Source organism: Loxodonta africana, chromosome 4 (genome assembly GCF_030014295.1).
Source record: "Loxodonta africana isolate mLoxAfr1 chromosome 4, mLoxAfr1.hap2, whole genome shotgun sequence".
Taxonomy (NCBI): Eukaryota; Metazoa; Chordata; class Mammalia; order Proboscidea; family Elephantidae; genus Loxodonta; species Loxodonta africana.
Window position 1 is genome coordinate 90,532,125 of NC_087345.1, and position 19,547 is coordinate 90,551,671.

The window sequence follows — 19,547 nt, forward strand, 5'->3', positions numbered from 1 at the left end:
GGTGGCTGTGCCTTTTCAAAACATTTCAGTTTCTCCTCAGAACAGCTTTATGAGTGAGCCAGTTAGTTATTATTATCCCCATTTTATAGTTGAGCAAGCCAAGTGCCAGTGATAGTGGCCCGCCAGGTTATATATGGAATAATAGCAAGAGCAGGTCCCCTGATTCCTAGCCTACTGCTTTTTTTATTTTAAACTAGAAAGGTTGCCTTTAATAAGGCCTCAGATTTTGCCTTCAGTTATCTGACTACTTAAACTTTTAAACAGTGTTTGAACTTACTCAAGTAATTTGGGTGCACAGCCTAATTCAATGTAGGCAAAGATGCCTCAAGTCCTTCCATTTTCTTCATTAATCTGATTAAAATTTATTTATTCTATTGGCAAATGATACACAGAATTTAGTTTCCAAAATAAGAAAGCAGTTACAATTTAATATTTCAAATCCTTGCTTGGCAATAATCCCCTTATGAAACAAGTTAAATAAGTTAAAGTCTGTATCAATACTAGAAACACTATTCAAATATTTTAGCAATATTCCAATTTGTATGGTTGCAATAACCAGAGAGCTGCCCTACAGATTTTGAAATGGAAACTAGGAGAATTGCTGTTGTTGTTAGATGCTAACAGGGCTGGAGAGCCTTCTCGTTTCTCTCTGTTCCCCTCCTACTCCCAACCCCATCTTTTAGGAAGGGACCCCACTAAAGGATTCATCCAACTTACGGCAATACCATGTGTGTCAGAGTAGAACTGTGCTCCACAGGGTTTTCAAGGCTGTAACCTTTTGGAAGCAGATCGCCAGTCCTGTCTTCCAAGGAGCCTCTGGGTGAGTTTGAACTGCCAACTTTTCTGCTAGCAGTCAAGTGCTTAACAGTTTGCATCACCCAGGGAGGATTAATGAAACTAAATAGATAAAGCAAATTTACATCTCATAATGATTCCATCCTGACTTTTGACCTGTGTCTTAAAACAGTCTATTTGACTAGTTAAGAAACCCTGGTGGCATACTGGTTAAGAGCTATGGCTGCTAACTAAAAGGTCAGCAGTTCGAATCCATCAGGTGATCCTTGGAAACCCTATGGGGCAGTTCTACTCTGTCCTATAGGGTCACTGAGAGTCAGAATCGATTCGATAGCAATGTGTTTGGTTTTTGGTTTATTCAACTAGTTACAAAACATCTGTACTATTCTCAGGCTTAGATCTGCTCCCACAGGGTTAGGTGCAGTCCTGGAAGCTATTTATTAGACAACTTCACTTTTACTACTACTAAAAAATATTTTGCCTTCAATATAGTTGCCATTCTTAAAAGCTAGAAATAAACAGAAAATCAGCAATTACAGTTCTCCTTACCTCTTTTCCTTTGTATTTCCAGAATTCATACTGAGAGCTTTCCAGACTGTGGTTTTAGGCATTTCATCAGAAATATTAATCTCAGAGGGGTCACATCTGAAATCAATGTTTAGGATAGTAATTGTGAGGCATACAAATAAAGTACGTATTTCAATCTGTAATGACCACCACCCCACCAGAAGGGGAAAGATCAGGTCTGAAGGAGCCCAGCTAACAGCTCTTAGGAGTGCTAAGGACCAGATGGAGCCACTGAGGTCAGAATGGCAAGAGGAAAGGTGGCCCACGAGGTGGCGCAAGGGCTGGGCTAGTGTGTCGGGTAGTAGCTGGCCCTGTCTCCACATTTTTGCACTCCTCCAAAGGGCCCCTCTAGGGATGCTGATGATGACACAATGAGGCCAACAGGAGCTACCACTTGATGAGAGCTATGTGCCAGGCATGGTGCTAAGCACTATTTATTCATTTTCTTACTTACATGGCTGTCTTAGTTATCTAGTGCTGCTATTAATAAAAATACCACAAGTGGATGGTATTAACAAAGAGAAATTTATTTCCTCAAGGTCTAATAGGCTAGAAGTACAAATTCAGGGCATCAGCTCCAGGGGAAGGCTTTCTCCCTCTGTTAGCTCTGAAGGAAAGTCCTTATCAATCTTCCCCTAGATTAGGAGCTTCTCCGCACAGGAACCCAGGGTCCAAAGGACATGCTTTGCTCCCAGCACTGCTTTCATGGTGGTAATGAGGTCCTCCTGTCTCTCTGCTCCCTACTTTCTTTTATATCTCAAAAGAGATTGGCTCAAGACACAATCCAGTCTTGTAGATTGAGTCCTGCCTCACTAACATAACTGCCGCCTATCCCACCTCATTAACATCATAGAGGTAGGATTTACAACATAGAGGAAAACCCCATCAGATGACAAAATGGTGGACAATCACACGATCATGGCCTAGCCAAATTGATATACATATTTTTGGGGGACACAATTCTATTCATGACATTCCACCCTCTGGCCCCCCAAAATTCATGTCCTTGCCACATGTAAAACATATTCACCCCATCATATCATAGCAAAAATCTTAAAACTCCAAGTCCAAAATCCAAAAATTCCTCTTCATCCGTGAAACCTAGAATACAAGTTATCTGCTTCCAAAGGTACAATGGCAGAACAGGCATAAGCTAAACATTTCCATTCCAAATAGAAGAAACTGGAGGGAAAGAAGGGATAACAGGCACCAAGCAAGTCAGCAAAACATATTACATTAGCCTTCAAGGCTTTGAAAACAATCTTCTGTTCTCTGAGACAATTTACACAATAGCGCTGCCCTCCAGACTCTAGGTATTAGCTACACTCTCCAGATTCTGAGTGGGGGCCCTTTGGCCCTGGATGTCAGCTCCACCTTCCAGGTCCACTGAGACAGCAACTCTGCTCCCTTGGCTTTAGATGCACCATTCTCCTATTACATCTGAGTAGCAAATCCACCCTTAGAAACACCAGAGGCCATGGCTCCACCCTTTGAAACCCCAGAGGTCATGGCCATACCCTTTGAGACTGAGGCAGCTTGGCTTCCTGTGTTTCTTGTCTCTTCAGCTTCTGTTTCCTGGTTTCGTGGCCTCTTGGCCCTCAGGCCTCATCGCCTACATCTGCTCTGCTGGGGCAAGTGGTCCAAAGCTTTGTAGCTCTACTGGTAAGTGCCTAAAGGGACCCCACTCCATCAGTAAACTTCAGCTGGAAGACACTCAGCTCTCCTGCTCCAGGGGTTGGCAAGCTCCACTGATAAGTGCCGAGAGGCACCCTCTGCCAGGAAGCCTCCTGAGCACAGGCACTCAGCTCTCTCACTCTGTGGGTCAGTTCCGGTGCCCTGTTGCACTGGTCTCCTGGCTCTGCTGCAGCTGGTCCTCTGCTGCTGTTTCTCACCATCTGTGCCTTCTCCAGTGTTAGCAGTTCTCCTCACTTCCTTCTCATTCTTCTATCCATTCAGTTTCAAAACTACTTCCACATTTTAGGTATCTCTTAGAGCAGCACCCTACTCTCTTGGAACCAAATTCTATTTTAGTCATCTGTGCTGCTATAACAGAAATACCACAGGTGGATAGCTTTAACAAAGAGAAATTTATTTTTTCAAGGTCTAGTAGGCTAGAAGTCCAAATTTAGGGCATCAGCTCCAGGAGAAGGCTTTCTCTCTGTGTCAGCTCTGAGGGAAGGTCCTTCTCATCAATCTTCCCCTGGACAGGAGCTTCTCCCTGCAGGAACCTTGGGTCCAAAGGACACGCTCTGCTCCTGGCACTGCTTTCTTGGTGGTATGAGGTCCCTCTGTCTCTCTGCTCACTTCTGTCTTTTATATCTCAAAAGAGATTGGCTCAAGACTATCCAATCTTCTAGACTGAGTCCTGCCTCATTAACATAACTGCCACCTATGCCACCTCATTAACATCATAAAGGTAGGATTTACAACACATAGGAAAATCACATCAGATGACAAAACGGTAGACAATCACAAAATCATGGCCTAGCCAAACTGATATACATATTTTTGGGGGGCACAATTCAATCCATGACAATTGCCAATCCTTTTTCTTTTGTAGTTTATAAAGCATTTTCACAATATTTTATCTGAATGATCACAGCAATAGAAAATATTAGTATCTTCACTTTAAAGGTGAAGAAACCAAAGCTTGCAGGCCTAAGTGACTGTTCAAGGTTAAACACTAGTAAGTGGACAATCAAGACCTGGAATCCAGGTCCTTGGTCTCCTAGAGCCCCAGAGTATTTTGAAACTTTCTATGAGCTAGACTGTCTCCTTGTAAAAAGGCTCAGAAAGGAGCCAGCCTCCTGCTGGAGAAGGTACACTATTTCTACTTTGCTGCCACAGAATTCAGGCCCTATGGATCCTGCAATAATAATTTGTAGAAAGTTTACTAAGGATCAAAGAATAGACCTCTTGATTTCTCCCTCAGTATAAACCACAATCAATTTAATAATTCAGCAGTAAATTATCTAGGATCTAGATGACCTAGATCCTGCTCTCTTCCTTCTTTGCTCCCTCTCAAACTTTGGACTTCTTATAACCTGTGTATACTTCTTCCAAGGTGGAAATAAGATACCAAGAGTGAAACCACAAATGGACCAATTTAGCTTCCTGTGATTTGTGGTGAGCAAGAGGTTTAGCGGAAAAAAGGGCTAAAATCACTAGCAGAAATAAGAAATTTCTGTGATTCCAGTTCAGTTCCTCCTTGGCTCCCAAGACTGTAAGACCCAAAACCCATTGCCATTGAGTTGATTCCTACTCCCAGTACCATACAGGACAGAGTAGAACTGCCCCATACGGTTTCCAAGGCTGTAATCTTTATTGAAGGGACTGTCATATCTTTCTCCTACAGAGCAGGTGGTGGGTTCAAACTGCCGGCCTTTTGGTTAGGAGCTTACTGTACTTACTATAGTTACTTACTGTAACCACTGTGGCACCAGGGCTCCTTCCCAGGACTACTGATGTCATGAATCAAGCTGGAATGGGCTGTCTCTACCCATCCCCAAAGGCTTGCTCAAACATGGGAACAAAGATCACACCCTATTCATCTTTGGAAGGTGGCAGAGTAGGGCAAAAGGGCACTGGTTTGAGAAGTAAAAAGATTAGGGTTTAAATCTTAATTTTTCTACTTAGCAGATTTATGTTCTTGAGCTAATTACCTAAAATCCTCCAAGCCTCAGCTTCTCACTTGAACAAATGTAGATAATGAGACTTATATCAGAAGGTTTTTGTAAAGATTAAATGAGATCACCATAAGTAAGCCTTCTAGCACAGTCCTGGCACAGAGGAGGTGCTCAGTACATCGGCTCCCTTACCTTTGTTCTCCTTGGGACTCCAAGCACGTGGTGCATAGCAGGCATTCGTTAAACCATGAAAGGAAAGGGTGTTTTAATGGGATACGGCTAGGGTAGAAAGCTGAATATTTGGTTCTTTATACCAGCAACTGCATTTGTGATTCCACCCCACCCCATCACAAAGCCAGAACATTTATATAACTAAAACACTAAACTCCTTGGTGTTTTGTAAGTTTTACCTGAAATTGATGTTCTTTCCAGGACTACTTAATAACTTTCTGCTCTCTAAGGGGAACTTGTCTCCCCCAATTTCTAACATTTTCTCAGCCTCCTGGAAGAAAAGAAGACATTACATCTTGAACCAAAGTTAAGACCATAAGTCTTCAGCAGCCCGTTCTCCTTCTACCATCACAATTCCTACCTAATTTCCTCTCAAATTTATTATAAAAGAGTAGAATTATGATCTTTCATAAATTTGACTCATTGTAAAAAGGGACAACCAGATATTTGTACCTATGGAATAGTATTGGAAAAAAAAAATAATCTAAATCTGATTAAGTCTCTAGATTCAACAACCAAATTACTAGAAATACAGGGGACAGAGAAACATGCTAAATAACACCAAGGAACATGTTCAGCAAAATTCAAATGGTGGGAAATACTATAGTTCAAAGAACTTCAAGAAGAAGAACAGAGAGAGAGAAACACCTAAGAAATTTAAGAAATATATCACCCAATCTTAACATAGACCTTATTTGGATTCCAATTCAAGCAAATTGTTAAAAATAGTAAGACAATTGAAGAAATACGAATACTGACTTTTATTTCTATATTTGTATATATTTGAAATGTCCCATAATAAAATGTTTACCTAAAAAAAAAAAATCCACTTATTTAAAGGAAATGATTACAAAGAAGTGTACAAAGATATTTAAAATATTAATAATATTCATCCAATTGTTCACGCCAAAAATCTAGACATCATCCTTGCTTCCTCTCTGTCTCTAATACCTACCCATACATTAGCAAAACCTGTCAGTTCTATCTTCAAAATAAGTCCCAAATTCAACCTCATTCACCACCCCACCCCCACCTTCACCATTACCTCTTGCCCAAACAATTGGAAGTATAGGTGACACCTAACTAGTCTCCCTAATTAGTCTCCCTTCTCCCTTCCAGCCATGCTGGCTATCTCAATGTTCCTCAAGCCCACCAAGCTCATTCTTGCTTTGAGATCTTTGCACTTGCTGTTCCTCTGGCTTGGAATGTTCTTATTTCCAGATAGTCTCATAGTTTGGCTCTCACTTTATTCACTCTACTCAGATGTCTCCTCAGAGGAGTTATCCTTGATTACCCTAAATAAAATAATTCCTCACTCCCATTCTATTCCTTTAATCTGTTTTATTTTTCTTCTGAAACTTATTGCTACCTAATATAAAAAAACCAAACCCAGTGCCGTCAAGTCGATACTGACTCATAGCGACCCTATAGGACAGAGTAGAACTGCCTCGTAGAGTATCCAAAGAAAGCCTGGCAGATTTGAACTGCCGACCTTTTGGTTAGCAGCCATAGCACTTAACCACTACATCACCAGGGTTTCCTACCTAATATATACATATATATATGTATATGTATAAAATCAAACCCATTGCCATTGAGTCGATTCCAACTCATAGTGACCCTATAGGACAGAGTAGAACTGCCCCATAGGATTTCCAAGGAGCGGCTAGTGGATTCAAACTGCTGACCTTCTGGTTAGCAGCCAAGGTCTTAACCACTGTACCACCAAGGCTCTCTCTCTCCATATATATATAGTTGTTGATTATTTGTTTATATGTGTCTTCTTTATGAGAATGTAAGCTCCATGAGGTCAGGGACTCTGTCTATCTTGTACACTACTGTGTTCCCAGAGCCTAGAACAGTGACCAGAGCAGAGTAGGCATTCAGTAAATATTTGTGAAAGGGAGGGAGAACAGATGGACGGAAGGAAGAAAATAAAAACATTTACAATCTCACTACTCAGAGAGAGCCACAATAAATATTTTAGCCTTTTTTTTTCTAATGTGTGTGTGTACAAAATTGAGATTTTTACTACATATTCCATTTTCCATCCTGTATGTTTTTCACATACAATGCCATAAACATCTTCATATATCATTAAGTACTCTTTAAAATTTGATTTTTAGATTGTTGTACAATATTCCACCGTAATATATTTACTAAAATTTCCCTTTTTTTGTTGTTATTTTGTATAACACCATAATTAAAATCCTTTGTCCACGTTGCTGATTATATCCTTAGAATAAATCCAAAAGTTACAGTGACTGGGCCAAAGGACATATACATTTTTAAGACTCTGTTAAACTTCTCTTTAAAAAGATTTATTCAACTTATACTTCCACTTGCAGTGGATGAGAAAGCCCGTTTCAATCACAGTCTTGCCAGCACTGGTTATTTTTATCTTTTAAAAAATCTTTGCAATTTGAAAAGAGAAAAAATGTGATCTTGTTACATTTTCATTTCTTTGGTTATTAAGGGGAATGAACTTTTTATCATAAGCTAATTAGCCATTTGTATTTCTTCTTTTGTAAACTATTGTAAATTATCTATATCCATTGGTCATTTTTATTGCATTATTGTTATTAGTTTATAAAAATTATTTGAAAAGGATATTAACTTGTCTCTACTTGTCTGTTATTTTTAAAAAATTGTTATAGAGTTTTTGGGTGCCTGAAAGCTTTACATTTTGTGCAGTAAATTTATCAATCTTCTCTTTTAAGATTTCTTCCATTGCTTTTATGGTTTTTAAAATTCATGATATAAGAAAAAATGTTTTTTTTTAAATACATTTCAAAGGCCATTAATTACAGCATTAAATGTATTTGGAAACAATTCCCCACTCATTCACTTCTTGTTCTGTTATTTTCATTTTGCTACACATCTATTCTTTGCAGGTATAGGCCATTTATTGAGGGTCCACGATGTGGATGGCAAAATGCCAAGTGCTGGGATGTGAGAAAGGACAAAAAAGTCCTATGCAAGTTATCTTTGCGTGATGCAAACCACAGCACCATCTGCAATTAGATACATAATGTATACTCTCCGAAAAGAATGGGCTTTATATACTTGTCCAATTCAACCTTTTGGAAAGACATAAGCCACCAGCTTTGATAATAAGTGCAGATTCTGTGTTCATATCTAGGTGTAAACCTGGTGAGTAGACAACAGACAATGGAAAAAACAGCTGGTTATCAAATCTGATAAGGAAGGACAGGCAGGGAAAAGAACTGTTAATCCCTTCTCAGCTGGGAACACCTTTGGGGTGATCTTCCTAATTCCTAAACATCAACGCTGGGATTCCAGACATGCTGACTTTTCATGTAGCCCTTCCTATGTTCTGTAATTTGAGGCTGCCTCAAAGTGTTCAGTTGGTACAAGGACTATGACCTCTTCCTCCTTGGCCTTCTTTTTGGCATCATCCAACTTCTTCTTTTTGCTTTCAGGCATGAGATCATCTAACCAGCTCAGCTCTCGCTTAGAGAAACAGAGATCCATGACTTTCCTGACAAAGACCAAGGCCAAAACCTGAAGAAAAAGAAAGTAGGTTAAAGAGGTCAATTTCCTTCCAGGATTTAGAGAAAAGCCTTATTTTCACAGTAGACTAGAACATTCCAAGCAACATCAAATTCATAATAATTATAGTAGTTGCCATTTATTGAATGCCCTCTGAGGTAAATGTTTTAATACAGTATTTTATTTAACTGTCATCATAACGACCCTGCAACTTAGAAGCTAATTTAATTCCCTCAGCGAGATGAGAAACCCACAATTTGCTAGACAACCTAACATCTGCCTTCCCCTAAGCTTGGGTTCAGCAGGAAGGGCTACAGGGCAGTACTGGGGTGAAGAGCCTCTATAGGAGTATTGCCCTGGTATGCCTTGCCCAGCCCAAGCACGCCTTGTCACAGGATGAGGGAACCTTGAAGAATCATCTTTATTCCCTCTGTTCCTTTGCTTGTTTATTCTTCCCCTCCCTCAAGAAAAAAAAAAAAAAAGCCCTTGCTTTGTGCCTGCATCATGCATCACTAGTGGTTTTTGTCTCTGCCCTCTGGCCTTGCCTGATGTTCATTTCATAGATGAGGACACTGAGGCCAAGGGAGAGAAAGTGACTTGCCTAAAATCTGACAGCTGATTTCTTCAATAAAGGGGATCTGTCTTTATGACAGGTCCAGGGTGTTTCAACTGCTACTGCACTTTCTTCCCATGAGGACCGTTTTAGTTGAAGGGGAACCAAGAATAACCACAGAATGACCTGCTGGGATTCACTGGTGTTCACCAGCTACACCTGGTGGCTGGACAAGGAATGAGGCAAATCAGGCTTATGAAATTCAATCATATTTCTCCCTAATTTTAATGACTACTTTCCTAATAAATCCAAACTTGGTAGGATCCCTTCCACGCGTGCCCAGGAACTTGCTAATTCTTTAACCAAACACTCAGTCCCTGAACATAATACCCAAATGTAGAGCCCTTCATGTATTCTGACAAAATTGAGAAACCCATCGGTAGCGTGTGGATTTGAGGGATTAAGGAAAAAGAAACTCCCCTCCAGATTCCTCGCTCTTTAATATTCTCCTAGTAAAACAGAGTTCAAGAAGTACCTAAACAAACAAACATAACCCTCACTGACATGTCTCCCTAGAGACCCTCTTTAGGGTAACTTTCAAATAGCCCGTTGAATTCTCAGCAACCTTAAGACACAGGTAAATTACAGAGGACAGCATCAAGAATTTCATCATCATCCTGGGTTTTAGGAAGCAGCTTGTCTGTCACCTATTGGACCACACACAGTTCAGCTTCCCTGGTCACCTTTTCAAAGCCTTTGTTTCAGGTAGAAAAGAGATAATGATGTCCCAGTCACTTCTCAACACTAACTCCCTCTCTCCCAGTGACTTAAAAAGGGCATCTTCACCACTTTAGACACTTCTGATTGCAATAAATCCTCAATTGAAGCTAAATTGTTTTGAAGTAATATGCAAATTATTGCAAACATGAAGACTCCTCTCCATGTTAGAGTCACTACGAAAAAATCCGGTAGCCTTGAAAAATAAACATGGCAAACTGCTACATGTCTGCATCCAGACCTTCAGATCCCAAAGAAAATGCTGCCGTTGCTGCTGCAAAGACCAAAACAATAATCAAAAACCTCACCATCATTGGAAAGACAATGGCAGCTGGAGAGGCCTTGATGGCCCAGAGCAGGACAAGGCAGGTCAGCTGGATCAGTGTGAAGAGGTGCACTTTACGTAGTGGTACATGACGCAGGTAGATAAAGTCTGGCTGGTGTTTCGCAGGCATCCCAAAGAGCTTCAGACGGTCAAAGAACTGAAAGTGGGGAACCAACATGTATTATTAGGAGCCTTCTTCAGTCAGAAGCCTGATTAGACCCATTCACATCTATTCTATCACCTGCTCTGAAAGGCAGTAATGCTACTTCCACTGAACAGAAATGGAAACTGAGTCTTGCTGGGATCAAGTAATTTGGCCAAGGTTGGTAAGTGGCAGAGTCAATATTTTCATCCACTTTTCCTAATTCTTGGGCCCTGATGGTGCAGTGGTTAAGCATTTGGCTGCTAACCACAAGGTTGGCAGTTCAAATCCACCAGCCGCTTTTTGGAAACCCTATAGGGGCAGTTCTACTCTGTCCTATAGGGTTGCTATGAGTAGAAATTGACTTGACAGCAACAGGTTTAATTGTTTTTTGTTTTTTGTTTTTTTCCTAATTTTATGTTCAAAGCTCTTTCTCCTATCTTATACTGTGACCCTGAGAGAGATCTTTCTCAGGGAGTAATGAAAACAAAATAAGCCAATTGCATCTTTCTTCTTATTATCGAAACCAAATATTATACTTATTCTTTCAGCATTTGGGAGCTCTTCATTGATTATTTGTAGTAAAAAGATCAGATGAAACCTCCTAACATTCTGGATATAGAAAATCTGACCATCCTTATATTATAAAAAGGAATACAGAGACACACAGAAGTTAAACAAGCTTCTCAAGGTCATATTAGAAGTCAAGGTATAAGAAAAACAAAAACAGACTAGTCAGCAATAAAAGAAGCTAAATTATCATCTCAGGTATTCAAGTTATTAGTGCCAAGCTCCTAATTTTCTCTGTTCACGGGACTCGGAAAGAGGGATGAGCTGATAAGTGGGGAAAGGTAGAGTATGACAGGAAGTGACATCTGCTTACCTGGAGCAAATTCCACTACTCCTCCAGTCTCTTTACCAACGCACCCCAAAGTTAAACCCTCACTCTCACACTCTAGCCTAGCACTACAACTAGCACTGTCTCGTTTGTGGGGGAGGAAGCCAGTTTGGTTCTTGAGCAACCTTTCAAATCCAAGTTTACCAGCACCTAGCAAAGCACTGAGTTTCCTGTTGTTGTTGTTGTTAGGTGCCATAGAATCAATTCCAACTCATAGTGGCCCTCTGTACAACAGAACAAAATACTGCCCGGTCCTGTGCCATCCTCACAATCACTGCTATCCTTGAGCCCATTGTTGCAGCCACTGTGTCAATCCATTTCATTCAGGGTCTTCCTCTTTTTCGCTGGCCCTCTACTTTCGCTGGCCCTGTCCTTCCCCAGGGACTAATCCCTGCTGATAACACGTCCAAAGTATGTGAGATGTAGTCTTGCCATCCTTGCTTCTAAGGAGCATTCTAGTCGTACTTCTTCCAAGACAGGTTTGTTTGTTCTTTTGGCGGTCCATGGTATATTCAATATTCTTCACCAACACCACCATTCAGAGGCGTCAATTCTTCCTTGGTCTTCCTTATTCATCATCCAGCTTCCACATGCATATTTGGTGATTGAAAACACCATGGCTTGAGTCAGGTGCACCTTAATTTTCAAGAGGAAGTCTTCACTTTTCAACACTTTAAAGAGGTCTCTTGTAGCAGATTTGCCCAATGCAATGCATCTTTTGATTTCTTGATTGCTGCTTCCATGAGTGTTGATTGTGGTTTCAAGTAAAATGAAATCCTTGATAACTTCAATTTTTTCTCCATTTATCATAATGTGGCTTATTGGTCCAGTTGTGAGGACTTTTGTTCTCATGTTGAGGTGTACTTCATACTGAAGGCTGTAGTCTTTGATCTTCATCAGTAAGTGCTTCAAGTCCTCTTCACTTTCAGCAAGCAAGGTTATATCATCTGCATATTGCAGGTTGTTAATGAGTCTTCAATCCTAAAGCTCTATTCTTCTTCATATAGTCCAGTTTCTTGGATTTTTTTTCAGCATACAGATTGAATAAGTATGGTGAAAAGATACAACCATGACACACACCTTTCCTGACTTTAAACCACACAGTATCCCCTTGTTCTATTCAAACAACTGTCTCTTGACCTATGTACAGGTTCCTCATGAGCACAGTTAAGTTTTCTGGCATTCCCATTATTCACAATGTTATCCATAACTTATTATGATCCACAAGGTCAAATGCCTTTGCACAGTGAATAAAACACAGGTAAACATCTTTCTGGTATTCTCTGCTTTCAGCCAGGATCCATCTGACATGAGCAATGATATTCCCGGTCCCACATCCCCTTCTGAATCCCGCTTGAATTTCTGGGAATTCCCTGTTGATATACTCCTGAAGCTCTTTTTGAATGATCTTCGGCAAAATTTTACTTGTGTGTGATATTAATGATAAAACTCAAAAACCAAACCAAACCCACTGCCGTTGAGTCAATTCCAACTCATAGCGACCCTATAAGACAGAGTAGAACTGCCCCATAGAGTTTCCAAGGAGCACCTGGTGGATTCGAACTACAGACCACTTGGTTAGCAGCTGTAGCACTTAACCACTATGCCACTGGGGTTTCTGATATTAATGATATTGTTCAATAATTTCCGCATTTGGTTAGATCACCTTTCATGAGAACAGGCATAAATACAGATCTCTTCCAGTTAGTTGGCCAGGTAGCTGTCCTCCAAATTTCTTGGCATAGATGAGCAAGCACTTCCAGTGCTGCACCCATTTCTTGAAACATCTCAATTGGTATTTCTTCAATTTCTGGAGCTTTGTTTTTTGACAGTGCCTTTAATGCAGCCTGGACTTCTTCCTTTAGAACGATTGGTTCCTGATCATATGTTAACTCCTGAAAAGGTTGAACGTCAACCAATCCTTTTTGGTATAGTGATTCTGTGTATTCCTTCCATCTTCTTTTAATGCTTCCTGCATCACTTAATATTTTCCCCATAGAATCCTTCAATATTGCAACTTTCGCTTGAATTTTTTGGTCAGTTTTTCAGACCGAGAAATGCCAAGCGCATTCTTCCCTTTTGGTTTTCTAACTCCAGGTCTTTGCACATGTCACTATAATACTGTCAGTTTGTCGTACTGTAGAAGCTTGCATGTTGCTGTGATGCTGGAAGCTATGCCCCCAGTATTCAAATAACAGCAGGGTCGCCCATGGCAGACAGGCTTCAGTTGAGCTTCCAGACTAAGACAGACTAGGAAGAAGTGCCCTGTGGTCTACTTCTGAAAAGAATTAGCCAGTGAAAACTTCATGAATAGCAGCAGAACATTGTCTGATATAGTGCCAGAAGATAAGCCCCTGAGACTGGAAGGAATTCAAAAGACGACTGGGCAAGAGCTGCCTTCCCAAAGTAGAGCTGACCTTAATGACATTAATGGAGTCAAGCTTTTGGGACCTTCATTTGCTGATGTGGCACAACTCAAAATGAGAAGAAACAGCTGCAAACATCCATTAATAATAGGAACATGAAATGTATGTAGTATGAATCTAGGAAAATAGGAAATCATCAAAAATGAAATGGAACAAATAAACATCAATATCCTAGGCATTAGTGAGCTGAAATGAACTGGAATTGGCCATTTTGAATCAGACAATCATATGGTCTGCTATGCCAGGAATGAGAAATTAAAGAGGAATGGTGTTGTGTTCATCATCAGAAAAAACATTTCAAGATCTATCCTGAAGTACAATGCTGTCAGTGATAGGAAAATATCTACATGCCTACAAGGAAGACCAATTAATACAACTAGTATTCAAATTTACACACCAATCACTAAGGCCAAAGATGAAGAAATTAAAGATTTTTACCAACTTCTGCAGTCTGAAATTGATCAAACATGCAATCAGGTTGTATCGGTAATTACTGATGATTGGAATGTGAAAGCTGGAGACAAAGAAGAAGGATTGGTAGTTGGGAAATATGGCCTTGGTGATAGAAACGATGCCAGAGATCAAATAATTGAATTTTGCAAGACCAATGACTTCTTCATCAGAAATACCTTTTTCACCAACATAAACAGTGACTATACACATGGGCCTCACCAGATGGAACACACAGCAATCAAACTGACTACATCTATGGAAAGAGATGATGGAAAAGCTCAATATCATCAGTCAGAACAAGGTTAGGGGCTGACTGCAGAACAAATCATCAGTTGCTCATATGCAAGTTCAAATTGAAACTGAAGAAAATTAGAACAAGTCCATGAGAGCGAAAGTGGAACCTTAAGCATATCTGGCCTGAATTTAGAGACCATCTCAAGAATAGATTTGATGCATTGAACACTAATGACCGAAGACCAGACAAGTTGTGGAAGGACATCATACATGAAGAAAGCAAGAGATCATTAAAAAGACAGGAGAGAAAGAAAAGACCAAAATGGATATCAGAAGAAACTCTGAAAGTTGCTCTTGAACGTCAAGTAGCTAAAGCAAAAGGAAGAGATGATGAAGTAAAAGAGTGGAATAAAAGATGTCAAAGGGCGGCTCAAGAGTTTCCTAAGTGCTAATAATTATCTGTTGAGTAATTAATGATTGAAACCATATCATCAAGCCAGACCACCCTGGGAGTCTCTGTACCCTCATGCCAACTTGACTTTATTTTGCCCATATTCAAAGAAATGTATAAAATAGCAAACCAGCAAGGCCAGGAAATAGTTTCTAAAGAATTGGTTTGTGCTTCCCTTGGGTAGCCATTCTTCCCTAGCCAGGACAAGTTAGCTGACAGTGAGAAGACACTGCCCTTGCTGAATCGTGCGATACCTGAATTCCCTGTAGTGAAGAGACTCCCATATAGAGGAAAACTCCATAGAGTACTGGCATCGGAATAAACTGGAGACAGAAGGACAGAAGAATTGGGAATTAAATTTTATATTATGCATTGCATACTTAAGACAATATAAAACTTTAAATCTTCAAGAAAGAAACAAAGTCACAAAATTGCTACATAAATGCATTAGTTTCTGTTGCCTTTGCATGACTTAGGACTAGAAGCAAAAGCAGAAGTTGACAATGATAAAAATCATTTCATTCCAAGATAATCACACTGAAAAGTGTAACCTGGACCTGGTTAAATCATAGGCCTAACATCTTACCCCCTCTGACTCTTTTCCTTACATGGGAATGGGCAGACACACACACACAGATACACGCCTCTCTTTTACAGAACTGATACCTTTTTAATCTTTTTTAATCACACAAGCATCTCTCCAAGGATTTGATGTATTTTAAAATAGACTAAAAAAGTTTCCCCGTTTACTGACCAGAGATTTGAGGACAGGAGTAGGAAGGTATCTCGTCAGACAGGGAATAATTTGGGGGGATATATTAATAATGTTAATATTATTATATTGCACTTGGATATGTATGCAGCACTTGAATATAATTTTGCCAAGCACTTTCACATCTATCAACCTATGTAATCTTCAGAGAAGCACCAGGAAGCAGGGAAACGAGGCCAGAGAATCAAGGCAAGGAAAGTCTCAGAACTGAAGACCAAACTTGACTTGCTTTTTTTCTGGGGCTAAAGAATATTCCCAAACAGAATAGCAGAAGTTCCCGTGAGTGAGGGGAGGTAGAAAGAACATATTTGTTGAGTGCCTACACATGCTAGGCACCATGATTAGAAGTTTACATATATTAGGGCAGTAAGCCTTCACAAAGGAGTCCTGTGCCTCTTAATTATAAACCCTTTTACAAATGAAACACAGGCAGAGCAGCTCTAGAACCTGCCTAGCATGCACCATGGAAATGGTAGAGCCAGTAGGTGCCTGTGTATGTAGTTCTGAACAACTTGGACAGGAACGCAGACAAATGAAAGCTGGTGACATTGGGACGGTGATATCACGGTGCTTTCTTGAGTGTTTCTGTTAGTTTCTCTTAATGTTGTAACAGCGTTAAAGCAATTTCTGTTGACTGTAAATAAAAAGGTAACTAGGAAAAAAAAATTCCCAAACATAATTCTTCTCAGAATTAGAAAATCCCCACTGGATTTTATGTTGGTCCAGCTCTAGAGTGAGTAGGCCTCTCAATTAAAAATCTCGTTTGTAGAACTATGGAATGGTGTCCTAAAAGAGTCCTCCTGAGATGGTTGCAAAAAGGCCAGGCAATACCCTACCACCATGCTTTTGTGATCACACTTCTGGAGGAGCAATAACCTTTGGTTTCCCCCAGCTGGCACCAAGACCAAGGATGGGAGTGGCAGTGGGGCTGTGGGCTATGAAGAGAGGTGGCAAGGTTAAGTATAAAGTATGGGGACAGGAAGATGGTTCAAGAATGTTTACCATCCCTTTCAATTACCATTCCTCTTGCCCACGAAGACCACTTGCAGTGCAGGCCAAAAAGAGGAGAGAGGAGAACATGCTCCAGAATGGTTGGGGCTTAGAAATACAGCTAAAGAAGTTTCCTTTTCACCCCTTTTTCTCAGGTGCAGGCCTTATACTTACAAAAAAATAGCAATTTTCTCATGTTCAAGGTATCTGCCATCTTTCAAAAAAAAACAAACAAAACTCCCACATCTCATGCCAGCCACTGCTCCTTTTTCTGTTCCTTTTTCTGCTCACACATTCCCCTTACTTCCTCATCTCCTATTCACTCTTCAGCCCCCTGTAATCTGGCTTCTGCACCGTCATTCCAAGTTAAATTTCCGTGTTGCCAAATCCAGTGGCAACTCCTTGAAACAACTCCCCTCTTTTAACTTCCTGATACCACACCCTCTTCCTCTCCCTCTTATCTCTCTGTCAACTCCTTCTGAATCTTCTCTATCCAACCTCTAAGTATTGGAGCTCCTCAGACTCTTGTCTTCTGATTCCTCTTCTCCTTTATATTTCTCTTTTATATCCACCCTTCTCCTTGCATAATCTCATCTATTCCCTTGGCTTTCAATACTACCTATATGCTGTTGACTCTCAAATTTACACCTTTAGTCCAGAACCTTCCTGTACCATCTTTACTCAGATGCCTCCTGACATCTCACTGATAATCCAGTCAAGCCCCACCCCTCACAAAATCGCTTCTTCCTTTATGCAGTCTTCTCCCTCTTAATGTATGCATTACACTCTACCCAGATGGTCAAGTAAGAAACTTAGTAGGTATCTTTGATTTTTCTGTTTCCCTCTCCCTACTCCACATCCAGTTAACCAGCAAGACCTTTGGCTCTGCCTGCAAGATATATAGAAGCCATGCCTTTTTATTAATTCCTACTTCCACCACTTTCCTTATCCAATTCTTATCGTCTCTCACCTGTAATAGCCTAATTGGTCTCCCTGCTTCTATTCTTCCCCAATCCTAAAAACTTATACTCTAGACAACAGCCAGAGTGATCTTTTAAAATACTAACTGGATCATGTTCCTTTCCTGTTAACCTTTACCATGGTGGACAAGGCCTTGCATGATCCACCCGGGCCCACTTTCCAACCTCATCTCACTGTGCTCTTGCCCTAACTCAACACCCCTGAACCTATGGCCCTTGTATTTCCACATCGCACTCCTTCCCACCTCGGGGCCTGACTAAATTGCCTTTCTTCTCTTCCTCTGTGCCCTCAGCCACCATCCATAGCATGGCTGGTTCCATATCTTCTGAAATGTCATCTCCTCAGAGAGGCCTCCTCTGACCACACTAACTAGAACAACACCCTTTATTATCTATAGGTAGCGCCCCTGGGTGGTACAAATGGTTAAGTGCTTAACTACTAACTGAAAGATTGGCAGTTCAAACCCACCCAGAGGCACCTCGGAAGACCGTCTTGTCGATCTGCTTCCAAAAATTCATGGCCTTGAAAACCCTATGGAGCACAGTTCTACTCGGAAACACGTTGGGTCACCATGAGTTGGAATTGACTTGATGTCAACTAGTTTGGTTTTGGTTATCTATAGTACCATAGAGCACTATAGATTTCCTTTAATTTATCACATTCTATAATTAACTTTTTTTTTTTTTTAACTACATATTATTTGTCTTGCCACACTAGAATAAGCTCTTTGAAGGCAGGGGTTTATGCGTGTGCCTGTTTGGTGTACCATTGTATTCCTATCATATTGCAGACTGCCTGGCATAAATCAGGCACTTGATATTTGCTGAACAAGTGAATTAATGATTACCTTTAGTACAGTCGTCATGAAGACTGAGCAACCCATCAGCACAAAGATCATAAGGCCTGTCACTCTCTGCTCTCGGATGCCCAAGAACTTGGGCTGTTCTCCTGGAGCAGAGCACTCAGATTCCAGCTTGAGGCTATTCACATGTGTGATGGACAGGACAGTTGCAGCGACGAACCAGGGAAGACCCATGATGGAGCAGACACCCAGCATGATGGCTACCATCAGCAGGTCCAGGTGGTAGCCACAGCCTTTCTGTGGGGAAACAGAGTCTCTGTCACCAGCAGTGAGCAGGCTGCAGTGGGCCACAGAACAGTGAGCTAAGGGTTTCAGGTCCAACACAGAGAGAGGTTAATGGGTAAGAAGAAAGGGGTCCAGGGATCCCAAAGGAGTCTTGTAGCCCCTCCTGGTTAGGAGGGGACAGGGAAGAAAAGGGAATACCTTAGTCGGTCCTTTACACACTAATATCCATTCTTTATCCAAGTGTCCTCGGATCTCACCCTGATCTTACGTGCCCAAAGATCCACCCTTCTCTGGCAGAGTAGCCAGAGTTCAAGCCACATCTGGACCACTCTAGATAATAGACACTATAGGAGTTGGGGATAAGTTCTTTATTGGGTTCTTAGAATCATTGCCAGGTTTAGATGTTGCCTATCTTGAGTAAAGGAAAGAATAGAGATGGAAGGCATAAAGTCTCTCGCTAATAAATATACTGGAATTAACCCTACCCCTCTAGGATCCAGGGAGCCCTGGTGGTGCAGTGGTTAAAGTGCTTTGCTGCTAACCAAAAGGTTGGCAGTTAGAACCCACCAGCCACTCAGCAGGAGAAAGATGTGGCAGTCCGCTTCTGTAAAGATTTACAGCCTTGGAAACCCTGTGAGGCAATTAGAACTCTGCTGTATGGGGTCGCTATGAGTTGGAATCTACTCGACAGCAGTAGGTTTGGTTTGGTTTGACTCTAGGGTCCTT

The 19,547-nt window shown here is 40.9% G+C and overlaps 1 protein-coding gene across 3 annotated transcripts in view; it reads right to left on the bottom strand.

The window, feature by feature from the left end:
- SLC4A8 (solute carrier family 4 member 8) overlaps window positions 1-19,547 on the bottom strand; it is a 146,682-nt gene that overhangs the window by 7,060 nt on the left and 120,075 nt on the right. For 2 of the 3 annotated variants that reach the window (XM_023556485.2, XM_023556489.2), the window contains 6 exons: window positions 18,582-18,833; window positions 15,246-15,314; window positions 10,371-10,544; window positions 8,607-8,744; window positions 5,399-5,490; window positions 1,345-1,440 (listed from right to left, as the gene is read on the bottom strand). In XM_023556485.2, the coding sequence (XP_023412253.1) occupies window positions 1,345-1,440; window positions 5,399-5,490; window positions 8,607-8,744; window positions 10,371-10,544; window positions 15,246-15,314; window positions 18,582-18,833 (821 nt within the window). The remainder of the gene's footprint in view (window positions 1-1,344; window positions 1,441-5,398; window positions 5,491-8,606; window positions 8,745-10,370; window positions 10,545-15,245; window positions 15,315-18,581; window positions 18,834-19,547) is intronic. The other variant, XM_064284206.1, reaches the window with a different exon arrangement.